General features: G+C 39.0%; 6 protein-coding genes across 9 annotated transcripts; 3 read left to right on the forward strand and 3 right to left on the reverse strand.

Moving 5' to 3' along the window:
• Positions 1–6291: 6291 nt before the first annotated feature.
• BDBG_16116 (uncharacterized protein) lies at positions 6292–6564 on the forward strand (the record flags this gene model as incomplete). Its single annotated transcript, XM_031724127.1, has 1 exon — positions 6292–6564. One exon carries the CDS (start codon positions 6292–6294, stop codon positions 6562–6564), a length of 273 nt encoding a protein of 90 aa, XP_031575832.1.
• Positions 6565–10426: 3862 nt separating this feature from the next.
• On the forward strand, positions 10427–15200 carry BDBG_00499 (C6 zinc finger domain-containing protein; the record flags this gene model as incomplete). 4 transcript variants are annotated; one of them, XM_031719917.1, is made up of 6 exons in its annotated part: positions 10427–10687; positions 10836–11201; positions 11274–11468; positions 11496–12798; positions 12865–14275; positions 14409–15200. In XM_031719917.1, 4 exons carry the CDS (start codon positions 10427–10429, stop codon positions 12048–12050), a joined length of 1377 nt encoding a protein of 458 aa, XP_031575836.1. In that variant the 3' UTR covers positions 12051–12798; positions 12865–14275; positions 14409–15200. The 4 variants fall into 4 exon arrangements, with proteins under 4 accessions (XP_031575836.1, XP_031575835.1, XP_031575834.1 ...); XM_031719916.1 differs by having other exon boundaries at positions 11496–12110; positions 12205–12798; positions 12865–15200; XM_031719915.1 differs by having other exon boundaries at positions 11496–12104; positions 12185–12798; positions 12865–15200.
• BDBG_00500 (F-box domain-containing protein) lies at positions 12392–15999 on the reverse strand. Its single transcript, XM_002629208.2, has 2 exons — positions 14608–15999; positions 12392–14482 (listed from the first exon to the last, which is right to left on the reverse strand). The coding sequence occupies exons 1-2, from the start codon at positions 14996–14998 to the stop codon at positions 13296–13298; spliced, it is 1578 nt and encodes a 525-aa protein (XP_002629254.1). The 5' UTR covers positions 14999–15999; the 3' UTR covers positions 12392–13295.
• Positions 16000–17103: 1104 nt separating this feature from the next.
• Positions 17104–19785, reverse strand: BDBG_00501 (pantetheine-phosphate adenylyltransferase). Its single transcript, XM_002629209.2, has one exon. It carries the CDS (start codon positions 19349–19351, stop codon positions 18065–18067), a length of 1287 nt encoding a protein of 428 aa, XP_002629255.2. The 5' UTR covers positions 19352–19785; the 3' UTR covers positions 17104–18064.
• On the forward strand, positions 19634–23300 carry BDBG_00502 (WD repeat protein). Its single transcript, XM_031719918.1, has 4 exons — positions 19634–20820; positions 20911–21514; positions 21570–21641; positions 21738–23300. Exons 1-4 carry the CDS (start codon positions 20077–20079, stop codon positions 22187–22189), a joined length of 1872 nt encoding a protein of 623 aa, XP_031575837.1. The 5' UTR covers positions 19634–20076; the 3' UTR covers positions 22190–23300.
• BDBG_00503 (acyltransferase) lies at positions 22577–25184 on the reverse strand. Its single transcript, XM_002629211.2, has one exon. The coding sequence runs from the start codon at positions 24882–24884 to the stop codon at positions 23163–23165; it is 1722 nt and encodes a 573-aa protein (XP_002629257.1). The 5' UTR covers positions 24885–25184; the 3' UTR covers positions 22577–23162.
• Between the last annotated feature and the right edge of the window lie 516 nt (positions 25185–25700).

Raw genomic sequence — 25700 nt, forward strand, 5'->3', positions numbered from 1 at the left:
ATTCATCTTCTTCAGTGATATAAAATCTTATGAAAATGTGATAATAATATCTAACTTTATAAATTATTAAGCTCATCTGATGCATGCTATAGTTTCATTAATAAGAGATAAGAGATAGCAGTCTTTCTTTGTCAATCTGTTTAGTTCTTAATAGTTTATACAGAATTGAAGTTCTTTATCTGATTTCTTTGCAAAGAGAATAGAAGCTGTAGTGAAAGAGTTACTAACATATATAAATCTCTTATTTAACATATTATTAAATATCTTTCAAAGAAGAAGAAGTTTATCTCAGAATATATTATAAAAAGAGTCTCAAAGTGATTTAAGATCTTTATTATTCTTCTTTTCTAACTTGATACTGTGATTCACTTCTAAGTCTTACAAGAGAGATAGCTTTGTAATATTATCTTATTAAAAGATATCTAGATATTTATAATATTATTGAGAGAGTTTTATATAAGAATCTGTTATTATTATATAAGATAACTTTTCTACAGCTTTTTTAATATCAGTCAGACTGATGAAGTAGATTATTATATAATTCTGCTATCAGTGACTTCATTGAGAGCTCTTTCAAAGTATCTTGTATATATTGACAGAGATCTGTGTAAGATTCATAGTCTTGTAAACACCATCTTCATGAATTCAGTTATTATTAGAGAATATTAAACTTCTGTTTTAAGTATTCAATAAGATGTCTTGTTTATGTAGTTAGATAAGTTCTAGTATAAGATTATAGTCAAGATTATCAATCTTATATATATAAGTATATTCATGTTAATGTTCTCTGACATCTATGTTTAGTTTTATCATATAACAGGTACAAACATCTTTTAAGTCATCAAATTCTGTGAGAAGTCAGGGTTTTGATAAGAGAATATACTGAAGGTTAGCTCTGATGACTGAATGATTAATGCGGCCACCTGATAGCACCTTGATGTGGGAAACCACGGCATGTGAGTTCGAAACCCGCAGGGGATACATTAAATCTGGAACTCAAGCACCTCAGGTTTCTAATAAATACAGAGGTGTACAAATCACTTCAATAAATCACTCTATGTTCCTGGGCTGGGAAGTTATTATCGCATGTATCTAATTGTCACTTCTTTGTATTTTCCTATGTTCTGTTATCTTGGCGTGGTCTCAACACCTGTATTTTCCTCCTGTATAACCAACACTTGATCTGTATTTAACATCATGCAAGAACTCATCATAAGCTCCGCTTGCATATAAGTATAATGAAAGAATAATAATAATAATAGTAATACTGAAGATTATAGTGTCTTATAACTGAAGATTTAATCATTGCATAGTAATATAGACTGCTATCTATCATAACTTTCATATTATACATATTATCTATTACAGTAGATATAAGAATTATATTTACTATTATTTTCTCTTTATATTGTTATTATCTGACCTCTTTAAGCTTCTGTTTATAAGTTTAAGCAGAAGCTAATCTTTTCTCTGTTTTATCAGAGTATTCTTATAGTTAGACTGACTGTGTGACTGTGTCTTAGACCAGGACCAGATTTTTTGATAGTTTCATTATCAATTCAACTGATCTCATTACACAGTTTTAACATTAGATAGTAGTTTCATACTGTTTCAGTGAGACTTACTGTCTACTCTTGTCACATTTTTCAAATGAGATCATGATTTTCACTTCTCAATTTAAATTATTTTTATTGCTTTAAATGACTTTAAATCTCATTTGAGTGTTATCAAAAAGTGTTACTTTTTAAAAAATTAAAAATAGTTTAAAAAAAACCTTAAAATGTCTAAAAATAGTCACTTTATGCTAAGAATGAGACTAAATGAAATTAAATGAGATCACTTTCTCATTTCTTTCAAGTCATGGTTTCATTTTAAGATCTGATATATAGTCACTTTACATGTTTTTTTAATAACTAGTCCCAGCGGGATTTACATTAAGAAATGTATGAGATCAGACTAAATAAGATTAAATATGAAATTTATAGTCTCAGTGATCAGTCTACTTATAGTTATCTTCTGAATCTTTCTCTAATGTAATATAATTAACATGAACTGTCAGTATTAATCTTTCTCTTGAATGAGAAGACATGGAAATTAATTAGTAGCTAAAAGTAATATATTCTGATAAGTTACAGTTAATATATATCTCTTATTAATATCACTCAGTGACTTCTTCAGAAGCAATCTCAGAGACTCAGAAGTCTATTTAAACAGTGAAGACTCTTGTTTATATATAGATATTTAAGTCTACTTAATTTATAGTATTTGTGTTATTCTTTGATGCAGATGTATAATAGTATAACTGTATTATCTTCTGCTATTATTCCGTATACTTTTAAGCTTTATAAGATAATTATTCAATGTCTGAAGTTGTATATAGAAGTCTTTAGAAGTCTGATCTTTATCTACACATATAAGAGCTTATAGAACTTCAAAAGTTAGTGTCTTCTTAAGCATATCAATCTTTATTTAATTCTCTCAGAATTGATCTTCTACTTCTAGAATCTTAGTGTTAAAGTCAGAGATAAATGTTGTAAGAGAAGTATTTCTCTGTTAAGCACTCTGTAATTAATTTAATATCTTCTATTACATAGCAGTGTCTCTGAACAGAATATTGAGTTATTTAATAATATTATCAGATGTATATAACACTGATTCACATGTCTTTATTCATGAATAAAACTTCTATTTTATGTAATCTTTCAATTGATCATTGATATATCAATCTTGATTACTTAATGAACTGATAATATTTTTATCTACACTTAGTTTCATAAGCATGTTAAATCTTTATAATGAATAGAGAGTGAGATCAGAGATATTAAAATATATGAGAGTGTTTAAATATTTCTTCAGTATTTACATTATATTTATATCTAAACTGTCTACTGAAATTATAAATTTCATGTTTAATCTCATTTAATCTGATCTCATACATTTCTTGATGTGAATCTCACTGAAACCAATCATTAAAAAAACATGTAAAGTGACTATTCATCAGATCTTAAAATGAAATCATGACTTAGAAAAACAAAGAAAGTGATCTCATTTGATCTCATTTAGTTTCATTCTTGACATAAAGTTACTATTTTTAGACATTTTAAGGTTTCTTTTAGACTATTTTTAATTTTTTAAAAAGTAACACTTTTTGATAATACTCAAATGAGATTTAAAGTCATTTGAAGCAATTTAAATTGAGAAGTGAAAATTATAATCTTATTTAAAAAATATAATAACAGTAGATAGTAAGTCTCACTGAGACAGTATAAAACTAATATCTAATGTTAAAACTGTGTAATAAGATCAGTTAAATTGATAATAAAACTATCAAATATTCTGATTCTGATCTCAGACACAGTTACACAGTCAGTCTATTTATATCTGATTTTATCAGTGTTGAAATTGTCTGTGCAGAGATTTCTTGTTAACATAATTATTAAATTTCTTCATATTAATCTTATTGAGTTATATACATATCAGCTATCTGTTATTGTTATAATTTCAATATTGCTTAAAGTCACTGTAATACTGTGTCTATACTCACATTTAAGAGTTCTGTTATATTATTGATAGACATAGTTATATTATTTATCAGATATGTAGTATCTGTGAAATTAGAAGAAGTGTAATTATATAAATATCTCATACATCTAAGATGTCAGAACTCTCAGATCTTTCACTGACATTCTCTTATAAAATTTTATTACAGAGTTAGAGTAACTGATAAGTAAGCTTCTTATTTAGAGACTTAGTGTTCACTTAAATAATTATTTATTTCTCTATTTTTTATATATTATTACATGTTCAGATATCTTCTGAATGAATAATCATTTCTAATGAGAAGATGAGAAATGTTTTTCAAGTATAAGAGAGCTACACTGAATAGATCAGTATAATATATAGATGTTATATAATAAAAATAAAAAATGTTAGACAAGAAAAATAAAAAAGAGAAAGTATAAGAATTAGTAATTAAAGTGAATATTTATATATGTATAAAATGAGGCTTCAGAGTGAAAGAATAGAAATAAGTGAATATATATATATATATAATCTGAAGCTTTAGAGTAGAAGAATAGAAACTCTGTAAGTTCTTCAGCTCAGAATCAGTGACTGAGAATCAGAGCTTTCAGCAGAAATCTATAAAGTGTAATAAAATAATCTATTAATCAGGAATAGCTTACTACAAAGAGATATTTTACAGAATTTTAATATATATTAAGATAAAAATATTTAATAATTAATTTTAAATTAATTTTGAATTAATTCTAAATTCATTATTAATTAATTATAGTAATGAAAATAAACTCAATATGTATATTTAAGTAATTAATAATTAATTGAAAATTGATTGATAATTAATTCAGTATAAATTATATAAATACTTACTTTATTATTAGATTTAAGAATAATTTCAGTATTAAATTAATTATTAATAAAATTAGTAAAATGTTCTTCATATATAAAAGTTATAAAGATCAGCTTATATAATTAGACTAAGTAATATATTTAATAAGATTAAGTTTTCTACTTTCTGAAAATTTTTAAGATAAACTATAGTTATAACTAGACTGACTGTATAACTATATCTGAGATCAGAATCAGAATATTTAATAATTTTATTATTAATTTAACTAATCTTATTACACAGTTTTAAGATTAAATAGTAGTCTTATACTATCTTAGTGATACTTACTATTTACTCTTATTACATTTTTTAAATAAGATTATGATTTTCACTTCTTGATTTAAATTCTTTTTATTTCCTTAAATGACTTTAAATCTTATTTAAGTGTTATTAAAAAGCATTACTTTTTAAAAAATTAAAAATAGTTTAAAAAAAATCTTAAAAAATCTAAAAATAGTAACTTTATATCAAGAATGAGACTAAATGAAACTAAATCAAATCATTTTCACATTTTTTCTAAGTCATGATCTCATTTTAAGGTCTGATAAATAGTTACTTTGCATGTTTTTTTAATAATTAGTCCTAGCAGAATTCACATCAAGAAATGTATGAGATCAGATTAAATGAGATTAAATGTGAAATTCATGATCCCGGCGGTCAGTCTAGTTATAACATGACTAAACATCAAGTCATGTATCAGTGTTAATGATTACTACACCTACTCTAGTCACGTGCCACTTCAACCTATTTAGTGTAACTCGCGTAGTTAGATTACAACACAATAATGTTATTCTTTAAGAGATTATGAAGCTCTTTATAAGCAATCAATAACTGTAATAACATGCTAAATTGACATCTTCACACATCATTATAAGTATATCTAGATGATTTATTAATTAATTGAACTCATGATGAACCTGAGATTGAGTGAAAAGTCTGACTTAATGAAGACTTACATATCAATGTATAGAAGAAGAAATTCACAAACATTTGAAGTATAAGAAGAATTAAGTGTAAGCTTATCAACACCTGCAATGAACTGAAAAGTGACTGCTTCAGAGACTTATAAGATGAATAATATGATTGTAAAAGAACAGTCTGATAAGTCTAATAACAAATACAAAGACATGATTGAAAGTATCAGTGAGATGTTAGACAATGCAGAGAGCTTAAGTGACTGAAACAATAATAGCTCAGTGAGTGAGAAGACTTGTATGAGACTTGAAATTACAAGACTTCAGCATGAGATTGAGTAAATGAAGATCAGTAGAGATAAGATTCTTGTAAGTAATGAGATAAGAGTGAATCTGATAGAATATCTTTAATAGAAAGAAAAGATATCTGTTATAATAAAAGTTCTTGAAGAATTCAGAAGCTAAGTAAGACTTATTAAAAGATCAATAGTTCTCACTGAATTTATTAACTACTCAATATGAAGAGAGAAAATTCTTTTGACTGCAGAACAGTCTGAAATCAATGATATTCTTAAAAATAATAATCTTGATAAGAATGCTACTATGAACATGTAATATTTCTGAAAAGAATATAATTTTTAATTATATAATTACATATGATCTACAATTGCTCTGCAGATCAAGACTCATTTTACTATACTTAAGAAGTTCAAATTATCAGCTTATACTCTATGAACTATTATAGATAATAACTTTTCTAAGAGATCTACTGTATGCAGAACTTATTTATTTAAAGAGCTTATTGAAATAATCTTTAAAAGTAAAGAATCTGACAGAGGTTTCATTGAATGATTAATTATCATCAGAACTGATTATATTCATCTGAGATACAAGATTGAAGATGTCATGTTTTTCAATAGATTACTGATAGAAGTCAATAGAGATTGAGCATTCTTTATAAAGAATAGAATGAATCAGATTGATAAAGACAATTTGAAATCTTTAGAAGAAGACTTTATGAGATTATACTGTGATATACTTCTACACCTTTCTACTGTGAAAAATAGTAGTACTGAATTCATGAAAAATCCTGTGAATAACGCTCAAGACAAGGATAAGAAAGACAAGGACAATAATAATAACAAGGACAAGAACACTGAATTCAAACCTGAATGTAGAGATAATGTTGCAAGAACCTGCTATCATTATCAAAAGATTGATCATATTCAGACTGACTGTTGAAAGAAATACTCTGAGAAACATTCTTCAAACTTCAATATCAATAGAAACAAGAATAAAGACAAGAATGCAGAAAATACAGATACTGCTTCTATTCACAATGTCATGAAGCAAGTATTTTGCATCAAAGAAAAGACCTATGCAAGTGATCAGACAGGAAAAAATATCTGAATTCTAGACTCTGAATCAGGCACTCATGTCACACCTCACAGAGATCTTGTTATGACAAAACCTCAGAAGATGAAAGTAATGTTGAAAATGATAGATGAAATAGTAGTTCTTGCTGCAGCTATTAGAAGATACAAAGATTTCAGTGAAAGAAATAAATATGCTGTTAAATAATGTCTGCTATGTTCTGAAGTTAGAAATGAATCTCATGAGTATGAATAAGCTTGTATGTCAGAGTTATATCTATAAGCAGTTGACATATGAGAATAATCATACTATGTTGATTATGTCTTCTGACTGCATGTTCTCATTTACAGCAAGATTAAATGAGAATGATATCTATGAGATGAAAAGACCAGTTATATACAGAGACTTGATCTGATTTGTTATACTCAATGATGATTTTGAATCTGTGAATATATTACAGGTGAAAGATGACACAATATTAGCACTATCTAACAGAAATGATATAAAGATTATAGAACTTACAATAATGCAATGACATCAAAAGCTAGAACATCTCAATCTCATGAATATCACTAAATTAGCAGCAGATTCATGACTAGAAATGAGAATTAAGAGTGATAGAGCTTTGTCATTCTGCAAGACCTGTGTACAGATAAAAATAACATATTCAACATTCACATCAATGATAAGAACTGTTAAATCTGTAATAAGATTCTTCATGAACCTTGCAGATGATAACTGTATACTATATGATAAAGTCAATCTTTCTACTCAGAGAGGAGCTAATTATTGAATAAGTATTATAGATAATGCTACACACTACAGATGAATTATTCTTATAATGTTAAAGAATAAGATCACTGCATATTTGATAACCTTTATTGACAGAATTAAGATCACTACTCAACATTGAATTGAGACTTTACACTGAGATGATGAAGATGAATTTAAAAGTGATGAATTAAAGATCTACTGTCAGTAGAAAGAAATTACATATGAGATCACTACATCTGATACATCACAGTTCAACAGCTCTGCAGAACATGTTAATTGTATTATAGATGAAAAGATAAGAAGCTTACTATTTAATAGCAGACTCACAAGAGAGCTTTGAGATGAAGCTATTTAAGTCACAGTTATAATAATCAACACATTTTTAATATCAATAAAGATATTTGAATGTGAGAAAGAAACATCATTTACATCTTTTAAAGCTTAAACTGAGATATAACCTTCTATTCATTAGATACAGAGATAAGAATACAAGATCTATAAGAAGAATTTAAAAGTGTTGAATAAGCTTATCAATAGAACTGATGATAAGAAATGACAGCTGATTGAATATCAAGAATTATACTAATATTATATATGAGATTCTGTTGCATGTTATCTTGAGATTACATGAGATGTTATATTTAATAAAGCTCTTGACATGAGTGTAAATACATCTGTAAATACAGTGAGAGACTTCAATGAATTGTCTAATAAATTGAATATTCTAAATACTAGAGAAGAATAATAGCACTGCTTACTATAATATCTAGTGAAGAAAAAGTCAGATGTTTTGAAGATAATTATCAATGAGAACTTAGAGAATATAATTAATTCAATCTATCTTCTAGATAATAAAACACAGCTTGTCATGAATAAAGAGTCTGAAGATCTTATTAATGAGAATAATTCTGTTCTAAGTATTTTAACAGACTGATCAACTACACTGATGAAAGTTAAGAGAAGCTCAGACTGAAACTATTAATATAAGATAATAAAAAAGAAGATTAAGATATTTGAATAAAAGAAGATATATATTATCATTGAGAAGACTCTGAAAATGAATATTCTTATAGATAAATAAATATATAATTGAAAATTCAATAATAAGAAAGAAATTATTCACTTTAAAGCTCACTGAGTGATTAGAGAGTTCTTATAATAGCAGAGTATCTATTATATAAGATTGTATACTGCAGTGATATCAGAGTCTATATTACACAGTCTATTCACTATATCAACTATCAAAGAATGAAAGATTAAATTAATTGACTATGTATTCATGTTTTTAAATGATATACTATCACAGAATGAGATGATCTATATATAACTATTCACAGATATTAAGTATAATAGAAAGAGCTTGATGAGACTACTCTGTCAGAGTCTATATGAAATGAAGTAAGTTATGAGAATATAATATTTTCTAGCAATGAAACATCTTATCACATTGAGATTCAAGATATCATCTTATAATGATGAATTTCTATATCACTCTGTTTACAAGATCTATCTGATATTACATATCAATAATTGTCAGATAATAAGATCTCAAGAACAGTAATTAAACTGAGTATTGAAAGAGATTATAAAGAGATTTGAGATAAAGAATATTAAAGAGATTAAGTCATATCTTAAAATAAAGATTAAATATCAGAGAAATAATAATCTAGTAATTACACAGAGCTGTTATATTAAGAAGATTCTTGAAGATTTCAGTATAAATAAGATGAATTCTGTAGAGATCTTAATAATGATAGATATATAACTGAAATTTTCATCTAATAAGAATGATGAATTGAATGATGATTTTACAGCTATAAGATATTATCAAGAATTAAGATTATTACAGTATTTAATCTTAAGTAGTCAGTCAGATCTGATATTTACAGTTAACTATCTCTCACATTTTAACTTATATTTATACAAAGTATGTTAAGCAGTGTTGAAGCATGTTCTACATTGTATCAAGAAGATGAAAAATCATGATATATTATACAGAAAGAAGATCAGTGATGAAAATCTGAGTTCTGTAATATACTGTAATTCAGACTGAGTGAGAGTGAATTCTTAATATAAATTAACTACTGACTATGTTATATTAATTAATGAGTTACTGATCTTATTATGATTACAGAGACAGACATCTATTATTAAATAAATCACAGAAGTTAAATATATTACAGTCAGTGAGATAGCTTGTAAGATAATTTAATTGAATGATATATTATATAACACTGAGTTGATAAATGATGAAAAAGTGAAAATATACTCATATCTATAAGTTGATAATAAGAGAGTAATTGATCTAGTAAAGAAGGAATTCTTAACATGAAGATTATATTATATTAAGATTAGATATTATATTCTCTATAATTTAATTGAAAAAGAAGAAATTATGATGAAACATGTTAATTCTACAGTGAATATAGCTGACAGTCTTATCAAGTCACTGATAAAGCCTGCATTTGAAGATTTTATCAAAAGAATTGACATTCAGAAAATTGAGAAGAAGAAATGATTGAATGATAATGATAATATAGTGAATCAATGAATTTTGTATATATTTCTTGATTTTTACAGTTATTACTGTACAGACATCTTTTCTAATGAGAAAATCAGGGTCTGATTGATGTAATTAATTATTATTACATTTTTGAAAGATTTGAGGATGAGGGAGGCCCCGGGTGGCGGCTTATAGACCACAGTGTAGCAAGGGGGGGTGTTGGTGATTACTACACCTACCCTAGTCACGTGCCACCCCAACCTATTTAGTGTAACTCGCGTAGTTAGATTACAACACAACAACGTTATCCTCCAAGAACCAGAACAAGGCCTTAGTTATGCAATGAATGTAATATATAGACATACACTGTACAATCTTCCTGACAAGTTGATATTTAGCTTATTCAAATTAGTGCATGAGCGTGCTTCTTGAGTGTTCATGGATATAGCCATCATGGCATGCCCGTTTGGTTCAACAGTGTCTCCTCCCACTCGAGTTTGCCAGGCTGGAGAACAGACCCAAGAGCTGACCGTATCGGGAAATCGAGTGATCGGTACTCAGGTAGTATTTCGTGTCACAAATGCTAGAGGACAGCAGCGAAATACGTCATCGCAACAGGGAGGCATCGAATCTGCAGAGCCAACGTTCCATTCCCGCAGACCCCACCAGAAGTCGAGGACTGGCTGCTCCAATTGCAAGAAACGAAGGATTAAGGTAGGTTTTACCATGCTTCCTATTCTTTGTATTTCATGTCCATGTACTGTACGGAGTATCTGCGTGGATATTATTGTCGTGACGTGCGTCTTGCGGAGTTGAGACAGTTGATATAACTATCTGACCGCAACCGGTCCCTGGAATACAGTGTGATGAGACCAAGCCAGGCTGCAGAAAATGCGGCGCCTATGGCATATCCTGTGACTATTTGGCAGTACAATCCCGGCCAAAGCCTAGAAATGTGTTCTCATTCGCGGACAAATGTTCTCAATCTCCTAAGATTGATAATGCCGCATTTTCATTCGCATTAACAGAACTTGCGGATAAAATAGATTCAGCACTGCGACTTGCGCCTAATATTGAAGATGACCTCAAGACTATCGCGCCAAAGCCGGCCAATCGTGATTCCGTTGAAGCTCTCCATCACTTTCTGGTACTTTCCTCAGAAGACAATGCACTCAGCGCCGCCGGCAAAGATGTGATAAACGGGGCAATGTTGCGTATTGCATTTCAGGTACGAATACTGGAAGCCTAGATTCTTTATTCAACAGTAATCAGAATGATACTAACATTTTATTTGTCGTAGATTCCATATCTCATGCATGCGATCCTGGGGGCTGCTACATCTAGCCACAGACGGCTAATGCCCTGGAAGTCATCGATCAAAATAGCCGAAAGCTATCATTGGCACCGTGCAATCGTATTATATCAAAAAGAGCTATCTACTCCGATTGGCGTGCATAATATGGACGGTCTCATGTCAACCTGTATGCTCATGGGTGTTCTTTCTTTCTCATCCGAAGAGTAGCTTTTCTCCTCCGACTCGAAAGCCTTAAACTGGCTTCTCCTACAATCGGGACTTAGGCACCTTCTTAAATTCACGAGCCCCTACTTGCCTCACAGCATTTGGTTTGATGTCTTCATGGAATCCAATGACCCAATATTCGAAAACCGCCAAGCTGGTGCTGAAGGCATCCATCCGGGTCTGGCTGAGCTATGTGAAATCGACGAGACAACAACCGAGGAAACAAATCCCTATCATTGGCCACTTCGTATGCTTAGTCCGTTGCTTGAGCTGGAGCCCCCTAGAGCAAATTTTATGAAACTCACAGCATTCATGGGAAGGCTACTACCAGATTATACTTCGCTACTGGAAAAGAAGGATCCTAGGGCAGTTCTCATCTTGGGCTACTGGCTGGCAAAGAAATGTCAAGAAAACCACTGGTGGATGCATCCAAGAGTTCACGCCGAATGCACGGCTGTATGCATGTTCTTAGAAAACTGTCCGGACCCTCGAATTCTCAAGCTGCTAGAATACCCAGCTGAACACTGTGGATACCTTCTGAAGCATGTCCGAGAATAGGCGATTTTTGAAGCCAACATCGACTTTCTCTGCCTCTTCTGAGAGAGTCCACATGTAAATGTCGTCCTTCCTCCCATATCCTCGGAAAAATACCCGTTTACGTTCCTTTCAGCCCTCTGATGCATATAATATAGTACCGTTGCGTTCATCGCAGACGATGTTACGAACTAGCATTTCCTGGGTTTCCTAACGCCGCCTCTTGTGCTCAGCAATCAGTCCGGCTATGAAACCCCTAGGAACCATTGTCAGCCAGCTTTCGGATCAACATTTCTACACACCCTGACAACTCCTGATGATACATAATTCCTTTTAGTACAGCTATTTATAGAAATTTTATTGGAGGAAATTCCTGTTTTATTCTCTCTCTTCTTAATTCTTGAGTATGGCTGCTTATTCTCGACTGCTTAATTTATTTATACCCTGCAATACCTGCTCAATGATTCATGCAACGAGGATTTTTCGGCGATAAAGCATGATATCTTGGACTCAGGAAATCCTAGGACCTAGTTATTCTCTTACATACAATTCATTTTAGGGTATATATCTTTTTAACGTTGATTGGATATTTTTTTGGAACACGTATGAGAGCAACTTTTATTTATTTTATGAATATATAAAACATCCATCAAACTCCGTGCCTCCCGAAAGATCGATATGAAAGAAAGCAAGTACGGCGAACAAGCAAGCAAGATCGCGCACACACTATGGTTCAATGAATGCACGGCGCGAGGCACTTCATCAGGCATAAGTGAGGATAACCTCAAGAAGACCCTTCAGATTTTTCCTGCTCGCACGCTAACGCATGTAAAATCAGTGCATAACATTTTGAAAAAACATAATGGACGGTGTTTAACTAGCTGAGGTTTGTGGAATGCGGATGTGATTGAATGAATGAAGAGGACGGGGAAGTAAAACAAATGCCAACAAAAAGCGGCAACAGAGCAAGGCAAAAAAATATTGGTGCAAGAGAGGCTTTTAGTGAAGATTTAAGACACCTTATTTTGGTTATCTTTCTGTATTTCCTTCCTTTTTTTCCCTTTCGTGATGTTTGGGGATGAAACAACAAACACGAAAAAAACAGGGCCAAGAAAAGTCGTCAACACGAAACATAACTTGTCAAAATAAACAAAACTTGCAACGTAAAAACCATGGAAAGGAGGGCAAAACATTCCAACCGTCGTCAAGAGAAATCAAGGAAATTCATCAGCACACCAAAAACAGGAAATAAAAAAACTGAAGATATCCTTATATAGTAGAATGTCTCGGCTTTGAAATCACCCATTCCTCCCAGAGCTTCCTCTGCCGGTACTCCACATTGATTCCATTATCTTCAAGGTCATCGGCAGATATCAACGTCAGCGGCGTTGTCCAGTGTGAACAGGGTGATATCAAAGAGAAAGCCGTATCAGGCGAAAGTTCAATTTGATTTGCTCTGGGTCCATTGTCATCATTATGCGAGCTCAATCCGTCCGATTCATCACCGATGCTTTCATAGTCGTCGTTGTCACCGTTGGTGTCAGGATCATACCTGTCAAAAAAGTCGTCATCCTCGCTGTCAGAATTAGGGAATGACTGGATATCTGATATATCGGCGCTGGTAGCCCACTTCTCGTCGAAAGCATTCGAATAATCGATCCGTCGCAGGCTGACCCACTCCAAATTATCCATCTCCTCACGCAACATGGAAAGGACATCTTTCCACAGGCTTCCTTCTTTGAGAAGGACGTCTCGTAAACGAAGACCGCGGAGCGTTCGGCGGTGGCGGCGTGCGAAGTCGATAATTTCTTCCGCATCCAGGCGCCAGGCTTGGATGCCGAATGCGCGCAGCCTCTCCCAGTATACGTTATGGAATATATCTTCGAGCTGGAGATCTAGTGGTATCCGCGATGGAAAACCTAAATGCACAGCTTCCATATTTTTGGCTGCCATGAATAAAGTATGAAATACTTCTGATAATTCTCGCATCTCTGCATTAACGTATCTTATCGCATCGAAGTGAATTTCCAAACAAGTCAGCTTGACAGCAAGCGCGGAAACCATATCGATTGGGGCTCGTTTTAACGTGAGAGCTGCTTGAGGATTTATCTGGGGGCCGGAGAATCGGTTGACAGGGGGCTGAGATTCGAGAAGAGCTATTGCGAGAGTCTGCACTGCATGGGAGCATGCCGGTTTCCAATCCAATGATACTAATGGATCAAGCGGATTATCGTGTCGCTCGATGAATTGTAAAAGCTCCCGCTCCATGTCATCCTGCACCTTCAAAATCTTTATATGTTGAAGCGATTTGAATGCCCGCATGGCCCGTTTCAGGGAAGCGAAATCTTCACCCGAGCTGACTAAACGTTTCTGCTCTTCTAGTCGACGATGATGTTCGGAAATCTTTAATTTACTGGAATCCGCCGTTAAGAAAAGTTCACTGAGCTTGTCTCGATCTAAAAATAAAACCGAAGGGCAGAAAAGGAGATAGAGCGTTAGACACACCATGTCTGAAGAAGAAATTGGAAAGAAAATGAGGGAGCAAGGAAGCAGCACGGGGAGATTAGGAATTATGAACAACCTTCAACGTAAAACGACCGAATAATATACGTGAAATTTCTCGAATGCCTTGCCAAATGTGGGGAGCTTGACAACATATCCAACTTCCGAAATGCGCTTTCAGAAAACCGCACCACGACCCGGCTAAATTTATAGGAGGCGCCTAGGTCTGCAAACCGTTTGCACACCTCTCTGAAGCGGTCGATGTCCGTCCTATAGTCTTCCTGGAAGCCATTCTTAGGATCATAAATGAGAGGTGTTGGCTCTGGTGGGCTGGGGCGCTTGAAACTCTCAATCGAGAGGTACGCACGACGGTCGACGCTGACGCATTTCTCAGGGTCCCGGGCCAAATGGTCCAATATTTCTCTTAACAGCTCATTTGAAAGGCCCAAAATACCGCGTGGTTCGTCCATCGCTTGGCTTTGAGAAGCCGATGACGGCTTTTTTGCCGCTTCAAATTCTTGGTCGACAGATTCCTCATGGAATAGCCGCAATCGCGGGGAAAGAAACGAGAAAAAGGAAAAGAACCAACTGAGGATGAGAGTAGCCAGGTTGGCGAATTGTTCCGGCGAAAGCTGGTAACGGAGGGGTAATTGAGGGGCTAGCGGGTGGGCAGTATCTTTGAGATCAATATCATAAGATATATATATGTATATATATATATATATATATATGTATATAGAAACTATATTTGGGATCCTTTTTGAAACCTAATAATAACTTATTCGCTCAAATAAAGTCCGAGTGGATCAGTTCAGTGTGGGGATAATACGGCAATAAGATCGTCGTCCAGCACAAAAGCGGAAAGGGAAAGTCAAAAAAACATGGGAGGGCTCAGGATAGGCATATAAAGAGGGCTTAAGCAGCCGTCAAAGCGAGAACCAGAACCGCTTTGGAAACAGCACTGCTGATCTGAATGTGGGGAGAGAAGGGCCAAATGGCGGGCCCTGAAATGAAGCACCACACCGCCAGCAACTGGGGGACTTCAGACGATAGCAACGACAAATAAGCATGCCGCAGCTGATTAGAGCATGTCCTTCACCTGCCCATAGGCAACTCGGTATACGCCAATATAGTGTCCGGGCGCTTCCATCCCCGTCGTCATCGTCGAGTAGAAGAGAAAAACGTGTGTGCTGCTAGCAGGGCTTCCTGCCATTGCCCACGCGAATGAGCAGCGCGGCCACTACACCATGCGGTCACATGATCGAAAATACACCAGCAGATCCTCCGCCAGCAGCGGCAGCATGCGGGCCGCGGTGAATCTAGAGAGACGAACCTTGGGCCCCTGGAGATAGGAGGACGCCAGAGTCTGTGGCGCGGGTGTGGCAGGCGAATTGTTGGGCAGAGCGGCGGCGTGCTGGCCTTGATATGCTGCACTCTGCAGAGCTTGGTTCTCCTAGTCGACCCAGTAAAACCCCCCTTAACTGCTCTCCCTCTGTCCAGAGGCGGATGCACGACCCAATGCTGCAGAGTCCCTGCAACCCACAGAGCAACCCCGCTGGTACATTGGCCGCTGGCCCCAGGCGGCGAATCACCATGACAGATCAGCCGACGACGTAGGTGGGCATGATGCTCGAAAGGGGTCGAGAACCACCGACGTGTTCTCGGTTGTGACATCGAGCAGTGTTGGGATGGGGAAGTGGGATTCCACCCTTTTGGGCTGCGGCATCTGAGATATATACCCAACTTTGCCCTAACAGCCTTCCTCTCGCCTGAAGGATGAAGGTAGGACTGGGCAACGATCACAGCCTGAGTTTCATGGTCATTGTCCTAGACCACACTGCCTGCCGTGTCGTCAATCGTCAGCTCCAGGTTTTCATTTTACATCGCCTGGTTTACATACTATTATTGTACCATATCTCTATAACTAGCTTGAGCAACCTATGAAAGAGTGGGTAAGTGCATATTGTGCTGTACAACTCTACCTCAGGCCCCGATTGACTGATACTCTGCTTTACTAATTTAGTGCTTTCTGAATAGTTATCCCATTTGCGTTTCCTACCACTCCACGACGGTTCAATCAGGCACGGGTGGTATGGACTGGTCATATTCCCGTCGCAACTAGGACGGGAATAGTGCATTTATCTTGCAAGGTACGGGACTGTACCGTTTTAGCAAACATCCCAGGACTATCCGCCCCTACAGACAGGCATCCATATGTAGGTACAGGACATGCATCAGGGCCAAGGGTTTTGTTTCCTGAATTATCATCAGTTATGCAAACGGACAGACCAGATGGGCAACAAACAAGGAACCCGAAGAACTCTTAGTTTTTCGTATGTCCTGGGCGTGTCCAACTTCGGCCCTTTACTCTCACTCCTGTCCATGTACAGTACATGTACATGTACATGTACTTTGTACCTGTGAAATCAGAGAGTTAGCCTGTATCATCCGCTCCCGTGGCAGATTGTAAATCGGACCAACTCGCCCCGTTTTCATTCTAGGAATCTCACATCCTAGCCGTCCCCCTATGCTCTACAGAGTAATTATGAGCCTAATCAGCGGGGGGAAAAGAATGGAAGAAGGAAAATTTTCATGTAAGTCCCGCTCTCTCTCCTTAGTGGAGCTGGCAACCTGCTTGTTGGCCCAGTCGTGCCCTTCTTTTAGCGCCCGGATGCCGCATCCTTGCTCGAATGCTGCATACAACTAACTCCATCTACTCACATAATTCCCCTGCGAATGATGAATTCTTCAAAAGGAAACATTTGTTCCGTTTTGCTTTCTTTTTCCATTTCGTTATTTTACTACGGAGTACTCCGTACTCTGCTCTCTAATTGTTCCTGCACCCTCTCCCTGCTGTGTTCAGCCCTCGATGGAAGAAGCGGCCACGATGCCCCAGTAGCATGCTGTTCTTTTATTTGCTTTTTCTTCAGCCCCTCGTTACGACGCCACACGACGTCGTGGTTTGAGTTAGGGGTTTATTTTTACTGCACATTTTCACTTTCCACCGTGATGAACGATGGCATTTGCTGGCAGTTGTCCAGGGCATGCTTTAACAAATACGGGGTAGTAATGCCAACAAAAAAACTGCGCAGCGCTAGTCGGGTATCTACACAATATGGAGTTGTGGAAACTGTATACACAAAAAAAGGAATTTGTGGTGTTCCATGCAGATGTGAAGGCCATTGAATGCCTTGGAGCACCAACGCCGACCCTTGCGTGTTTTGTTTCAATTAGGCCCAAATCCCGGTCAAACACTGAGCCCCCATTTTACAAGAATAAAATTCGGGTTTCCTAGTCTTCCGATTCCGTGGCCATGGTTAAGACAGAGCTAGGGCATTATCTAAACGGGACAAAAGATGACCATTTTGCCTGAGAAAGGTGTGTCGGCTCACGGTGCAGGGTAAAGATAAGGGAAGAACTTCGGTTTATTGGATTTATCTATTCCCCCGTACACATTCTTAAAAGAAGGGAAACAAAGGGAGAATCAACAATCAGTCGCTGTTAAAAGACAAATGGAGATGACAGACTCTATATCCTCATAGATTTCCCTTAGCCAAGTTCATCTGACGTCGGCGAATTTGTGTACTGCTGATCTTGGTCTCAAAATTCTCCACAGCCTCTCCTTGGCTTTCACCTTCACTGGCGTCCAAGACATCAACTTCAAAAACCTCGAGCATCGACCACCCTTTCTTCTCACGCTCGTCATTCACGGCTTGCCCGCCCAATCGAGTCTCCTTGGATACGACCAAAGCGCTTATGGCTTCGTCCGTGATAGTGGGGCCGAATGGGTCAGAAATCTGAACGAATTTGATATCCAGGTCCGATGACACCCGCACGCGGACATACTTGCCATTTGGAGCGGGATGGTGAACATATTCAATTTTGGCGGTCGCGGCCGGGGTGGCATACTGCTTCGCAAGCGGTGGGGAGAAATGTATCACTGATTCCATAAATCCCCAAACTCCCTGCCATCGCTCATCCCAACTTTCTAGGTACTCTGCATATTGTTTATTCACCAGCAGCTCATCCCCAGTGATGCCAATGGTGATGGTCCTTTGAACCGGCTTAGATCCTGGCGGCACTTCATCAATGGCAAGGGCAGTCGCTGTGAGCAGGAGTTTGTGCCCTGCATGCAGATGGTCAAAAGTACCGCCAACTGCAACGGAATAATGGCGTCGCGGATGCAGTGCGAGTGGCTCAAGAACCGTTGGCTGCGGCTGTAACGCTGACACGCCTGGAAGCCTTCGAATGGTGGGGGCCAGATTTGACAGCCCTCGTTTCTTTGCTGTCGTGGTAAGCGCATTCAGGAGCATATCCCCTTCTCTTGTCCCGAGAAAAAAAATGCTTTCCCAGGAACGACCTGAAGCTGCGAAATCGGTCAGATGGATAATTGGGCCTAGATTAGCACGCGAGACCTGGGAGCGATTTGTATCACCACCATCGTTATTGTCGCTGCCATTCTCGCTATCGTCAAGGAAAAACACTCTTGCATCCACCCCCCCGGGCCCGTCCAATTCAACCGCTTGTGCAACACTCGTCACGCCGAGGAGCCTATAGAAAGAAGCCAGCAGCTGTTGTAAATGCACGAACGACCTGCCTCGCGGTGCAGAATCCGGTGCAGCTAAACCACGTGCGGTAATTGCGATATCTAATACCGCTTTACTACTAGTTCCTTTGATAGGACTGGAAAGTTCGGCAAGGATGATTGACAACGCGGGGTTGTATGCAGCTTTCAAAGAAGAATATGAGGTTGAGGACGTGCTAGGGAGTAAGAGCAATGCTTCATGGCGAAGATCTCCGCCAGACGCCATATCGTCCAGCATTCAGAACCCTACAATATAAGTTGATATAAAGTTGCCTCGATAAGATCGGGTAATATTAGAGCTGAACCGAGCCGAATAGAATGTGCCTTGGGAGACGCGAACGCCAGATATTGTATTAGTGAAGGACGAGAAACATGCAAAGATACTGTATAATCGTCACGGGCTGGCTGATTCACTGGTATATGCTTCGAATAGACACGTTTTCCTTTTGATATTGCTTTAATTTCTATAGTTATTTATATTTCGTCGGCGGGGTGTCTCTCTTCCCATAAAATGAGCCGAGGGAGAGGGAAGCTGAGTCACGTGTATACCTCTGCTGAGTCATGCGCTCGCCAAGGCAATGCGGCTCGTTGTTGACGTCGAGCTCGCGATATCAAATCGCCGTCGACACTCTCTGTAGTTGGTGAATATGCCTCTACATGGGCAACATCACGTCCATTATCCTACAGGTAGTGCACAGGATGCACCCCCAACTAACCCTAGTGCAACTGGTGGAGTATTTCAGACTACACAAGTTCTAGGCTCTGTTGGCGCTCCCATCGCGAACTTGCGCGGCGCCCCTCCAACACCACATCCTCAGGTTCGGACCTCCTTTACTTCTCCAACGATCACTCGGCGGGCGCTATCAGCGGTGGCGACCGGGCTGATACGATATCTACCAGGCTCCCAGCCCAGGCATAGAGGCTTGAGATACCTCCCTACCCTCCACAACGTAAGCTTCTACTATGGCGGAACCCTCTCAGACCTTCAATGGCCCCCGGCGGCAACAAACTTTCCCGCGACAGCCAGAGGAACTACACATCCCTGCAGCGAGCAACTCATTGGCCTCAAATGGTCCCCGACCAGGCCAACATCAGTTTCCCTCTGCATCTGACTATAGCGCACCGTCAATAAATATTCAACCGTCCCAATTCTCCAGTGGTGCTAGCAATAACACCACCTCACTTCCGGGAGCATTGCAGCCGGGACCTGGAAATCGACCAGGTCCTTCTAATACCACTGCTCCGCCATCCATACAAATGCTACCACACTTGGCCACCCAACCGCTCTCTCCCAACACGCCTACAAAATCCAGCCAATCCAGCCAACAACAAGCATTCTCTAGGTCCAGTCCGTCGTCCACGTTCGATCAACAGAAATACAAACATGTAGGGAGCACACCTGATAGTGGGAAGTACATATCGCCGACTTCAGGCACTTATGCGGCACAGACTCCACAGACGTCGTCTCCATACTCACCTTTAGGACTGGCTGATATCAGACCCCACATTGATTCTGCGATGTCGGAAGCCACAGGCAGTTCTGTGGCAGGAGGCAATAGTGCTAATATCCTATACCCTACAAACAGTAATTACCTCGCTCCATGGGCGGTATACGCCTTTGATTGGTGTAAATGGCCTGCTCCGCCAGGAGGGTCATCATTCGGGAAAATCGCTCTAGGAAGCTATCTTGAAGACAGTCACAATTATGTATGTTCTGCATCTGCTGGACACATAGCTTATCCTAGACAGTATGCAATATTGTACGACTTGGCCAGACTCAACTAATTATCGTTACAGATTCAAATTCTAAGCGCACAGCGTGCTTCTTCAGATGTGCCGGAATCTCCCGATGGAAATCCGGGTTTGGAATTTATAAAGACCGCGGAGGCTACACATTCATACCCGGTGACCAGAATATTATGGGAACCTCCCTCGTCCCAAAAGCAATCAACCGATCTATTGGCTACCTCTGGTGATCATCTGCGCCTTTGGTCATTACCGGCAGACTCCCACTCTCAGTCTTACCTGAGTAACTCTATCAACCGATCAAGCAAGTCGAGAAATCAACCTATACAGAAGCTTTCACCGCTCGCTCTACTTTCCAACTCCAAATCGCCGGAACATACTGCTCCAATTACATCATTAGATTGGAATGTTGTGTCTCCAAGCCTAATCATCACTTCAAGCATCGACACTACATGTACTATTTGGGACATTCCCACGCTAACGGCTAAAACCCAGCTGATTGCACATGATAAAGAAGTGTATGATGTCCGATTCTGTGCCAACAGTGTTGATGTGTTTGTTAGTTGTGGCGCAGATGGCAGCGTTCGGATGTTTGACCTAAGAAGCCTAGAGCATAGCACGATTATCTATGAACCGTCCGAAAAAAATGAAAAGTGTAAACCGCACTCGCCTTCAATTTTAAAAGCGTTTTTATACTAACATATTTTTAGTAGCGAACCCAGGGAACCTTACGCCACCCTCTCACAATGCCCCCTGGCCTCCTCCCCTACTAAGAATAGCCGGTAAGTGCCTTGCCCCCCTGAATAGGTCCGCCCGAATAAGCCCGCGGGCCCTAGCTCTAGAAATAAGATCCTCGAAGTTACTAACCTACGCTCAAGCGTCACCCCACGATGCCCATCTACTTGGCACCTTCTCTCAAGACTCCAACATAATCCGCATACTTGATGTTCGACAACCGGGCCAAGCCCTACTCGAATTAAAAGGCCACGGAGGTCCCATAAACTGCATCGAATGGTCTCCCACCCGCCGCGGCACCATCACCTCAGGCGCAGATGACTGCCTCGTTCTAGTCTGGGATCTTATCAATCAAAGCAATGCTGCAGCTTTCCCCCCAGCTCCGCCCCCACCAAATCATAGTGGCACTTCCAATGGGCCCGCAACCGTTGAACGTGGCCCCGCCGCAGCGTGGCAATGCGATTACGAGGTTTCGAATATTAGCTGGGCGCCGCATGCGAGTAGCGGCATGCCTGGGGCACCTGGGGTTGGTGGGGTTGGTAGGGATTGGGTGGGGGTGTGTGGTGGTCGTGGGCTGTGGACAGTGTCGATATGAAACTTCTCTTTTATCACATTTTCCCTTTTCTGTTTCGAAAAATTAGAAGATGGAGAACAGACATCTTAAGATTTTCCGCGGAGTGAAGAGTACGGCTGCTGCGGGCGGAAGAAGATAAAAGAAACATACGCATTGGTCCGGTTTGAACTGTCTTGTTTTTTGCTTCCTTTTTGGTCGACCTTTATATATAGGTGGGATCACTCCGGACCGTTCCGCGTTTTCTCTTTCTCCCCGCTTTTGTCTCTTTCACATACATAATCTACCCTATACGTTTTCAGGTTCAGATTGGGTTTGGAGAACGGTCGTTCGAGATGGAAAACTTAATGAATTACGAAAGCCTTTACTTTTTGCCTTATTTTTTGCCTTCGTTTCCCTCTCTCACATTTTCTTTCTTTCTTCTGTGTTTGTTTGGCTCCCATATTTAGCTTTTATTCTTGGATTTCACCATACAAGATTTCTGGTTTCCCATTTTATTTTTATTTTATTTTTATTTTATTTTTTAGTTGTTGCTCCTTTTGTATTACCGAGCTTTATATTCCCGCCCTCTAATAAATAGATACAAGCAATTTGCGGCTTTTTCCTTCTCGCATTCAACCCCCGGGCTTTCCAGTTTGGAAGTGGCTTTTCTATTCCAATTCTTTAGGAATTGGGAATAATAGATCCAAGTCAGAAAGAAGAGGCGCCTTGAATGATGTTGAACAGAAATGACGGTTAAAAGAAGAGCGCCGACAAATAAGAAGCGGGTAGTTGGGGAAGAAATCCACGAGATGAGGCGGGGATGGACAGAGATAGAATTCCAGGTCATCGTATAAAGGCAAATACAGAAAAACCATGCTAGGAACACCGTGAAAATAAAAATGGAAGCAGTAAAAGGGCCAAATATGTACACACATTCCGCAATGCCATTTATATGTCCGATAATCGGAAGAGGAAAAATGAATATTAATTAAAATACAAACACGCACAAAAAAGGCTATAAACCAGTTACCAAGAGCCGCCTCTCCACCCACCTTGCAAACCGAACAGTGGGCACATCCACGCCCCGCCAGAACATATCCGCCGCCCAAATGGACACAGGCAAACAAATCAACCATCCAATCGTAATTCCAAAACAATACTGCGCATCCGTGTCCTTGCCAGTGAGCGCCCATATATTCGGCATAAGCGCGTAGCCCAGCGAGTGCAAGATTGGGCCATGCACGATATAGAATGCATAAGAGACGCGTCCGAGGTACTGCGCCAGCGCGTTCGTGAAGAGCTTTTGCAAGTCCGCGGAGCGGTTTATGCTCCAGACGATCATGATGGCGCCGAGGGATTGGAGGAAGCGGTGTGGTTCCGGGTATGTGCTTGGGGTTAGGGTTGAGGCGAGGGTGCGGTAGAAAGGGGTATGTTGCGGGGCGCTATTGGGGGATGAGCCGATGAAGAGGCCTATGATGAAGAGGGTGACCCAGAGGAGGCGGTGGGGGGATCGGTGGCGGGTGAAGCAGCTATCTGATGTAGGAGTGGTATATTGGGCAGATTCAATGTTGTTGGAGTTGTTGGTGCCATCGTGCGACGGTTCACGTTCATGCTGGTTTTCGAGGGGGATGGGAGTGGAAGTAAGAAGGATTGGAAGACGGTCTTCCCATAAGCCGTGGATGATGTCCACCTCCGCCATAAGCATGCCAGACAGGAATAGCACGAGGTCCCATCGGCCCCATCGAATACAGTAATAGAGAAGGCCAGAAACAAGAGTTAGACGAATCCAAGTTCTAAATCGGGAAACGCAGATAATGGTCAGGAAAAGGACCATTGAGCAACGGAATTCGACCGGGATGGTCCACAGATGGGGATTGTAGAAATTATAATAAAGCCCCCAGTTCCAGGGATCTATCAGATGGACTACTGTGAGGTAACAGTCCGCAACCTGGTCGATAAAAGATACGAAATAAGGAGGGTGCTGTTCGTTGATACCAAGGATAGTGTGGCCTTGATCACGAACCCAGGTCGAATAATGATAGAATCCCAGGCGCACAGCGATAAGCACGCAAAGAATCCCCACAATGGAAGGGATATAGAGGCGTAATCCACGCCTGAACGTCGAGGAAGCGAGCGTGTGAAAGGCCTGCGCCCAGGAACGATTTCGGAGCAACTTAAGCGGCCTATAGGAGAGCACATAGCCGGAAATGACGAAGAATATTGTCACCATAACATGGCCCGATATCAGCATGTGGATAATAGGCAATTGATGGATTCCCCAGTTATCCTCGCCAAACCCCCAACCCACCGCAGTTTTATCCGTATATGTGAAGAGGAAATGAAAGTTGAAGACCAGCAAACAGGCCCATCCTCGCAAGCCGTCGAGGGCAGCAATTGTATGTAACTTCTGTAGCGGCGCATGATCTTTGTTCGAGGGCGTCTCTACCAAATGGCGCAGAAAGCTGGGGACAATGGCAAGACAGAAACGATCGAGATAGTACATTGAGATATCTCTAGGGGGCAACAAGTGGGAGCCTGAGTGAGAATCAGACTTGGGATCGAAATTGGAATCAGAATCTTCCCAGTCGTCAGCGCGGCTTTCTTGATTTTTGGCAGCGGAGGGCGTTGATGAGAAGTTCAAAGGTGAAGCCCGCTCATCAATAGGAGAGGAACTGCATTTAAAGGCACCAGGAGATTGTTCACAACATGCTAAGGAGCGAGAGCATTGGTCAACCATATTTGACGGAGCGGAGATATATCAGCCAGGTAGACGAGGCCTTGATATACTCCGGGGGAGGAGAAGGACAAGATGAGCGTGAGACACAGGGGCGGGCGGGGACAATCAAAGTCGACATTGGAAAGCTACAAGGTAAAGGCGCGAAGGTGAAGGTGATAGAGAACAGCGTTGTGTCAATCTCCGTCTCCCTTTGAAAGAACGGTATATAGTATGTACATACATTTACATGTTGTACTATACATAGGGATGAACAACAGATTGACGGCGGCTTACATGGTTAGCTAACTAGGCTTAACCAGGACCAACTAACCTTAACTGTCCCCAGTTAAAGGCCCCACTAAAATAGGCGTTACAGATGCTTATTCCATTACAGTACTTTCCTTTCATAATGTGAGTTAAAACTCTGCATATTTTACCTAAGTTAAATAGTGGACAAGGCCTGGATGTTCTGCTTTGCTCTTCATCTTCATCCCTGATATTGCTTCGTAATAGCCACTCTTAACTCCGTCGAGCTATAACTTGTATAACTTACAACTATAATGGATGCATTATGGTCATACGAAACCACGCTTTGAGCCATTTGTCAGTTACCCAGGTATGTAATGACCTGTATGCTCTCTAGGTTAAGTTAACTACTTCTATTGATTATTTGATTGGTTGCTATTTTGCTTATTGCTGATGAAGAAACTACATTTGCTTCATCCAAAGTTGATAGTTGAATGTCTAGTAGGGTCCATCTTTCATACATTCTAACTATCATTACGATAACTATAGGCCAAGGGGTATTTTTATTTCGTAGATTACATTCAGACATAT

Source organism: Blastomyces gilchristii (genome assembly GCF_000003855.2).
Source record: "Blastomyces gilchristii SLH14081 genomic scaffold supercont1.1, whole genome shotgun sequence".
Lineage (NCBI taxonomy): Eukaryota > Fungi > Ascomycota > Eurotiomycetes > Onygenales > Ajellomycetaceae > Blastomyces > Blastomyces gilchristii.

Bases quoted from the DNA above. Each gene is read 5' to 3' on its own strand.
- BDBG_00500 (XM_002629208.2), bottom strand. From the start codon at position 14,998: ATGGACGAACCACGCGGTATTTTGGGCCTTTCAAATGAGCTGTTAAGA. The intron at 14,483-14,607 runs GTTGTTCATAAT...TTTTATTTTTAG, and splicing joins TCGGTCGTTTTACGTTGAAG to ATCGAGACAAGCTCAGTGAA.
- BDBG_00501 (XM_002629209.2), bottom strand. From the start codon at position 19,351: ATGCTGGACGATATGGCGTCTGGCGGAGATCTTCGCCATGAAGCATTG.
- BDBG_00502 (XM_031719918.1), top strand. From the start codon at position 20,077: ATGGCGGAACCCTCTCAGACCTTCAATGGCCCCCGGCGGCAACAAACT. The intron at 20,821-20,910 runs GTATGTTCTGCA...TTATCGTTACAG, and splicing joins TTGAAGACAGTCACAATTAT to ATTCAAATTCTAAGCGCACA. The intron at 21,515-21,569 runs GTAAACCGCACT...ACATATTTTTAG, and splicing joins GTCCGAAAAAAATGAAAAGT to TAGCGAACCCAGGGAACCTT.
- BDBG_00503 (XM_002629211.2), bottom strand. From the start codon at position 24,884: ATGGTTGACCAATGCTCTCGCTCCTTAGCATGTTGTGAACAATCTCCT.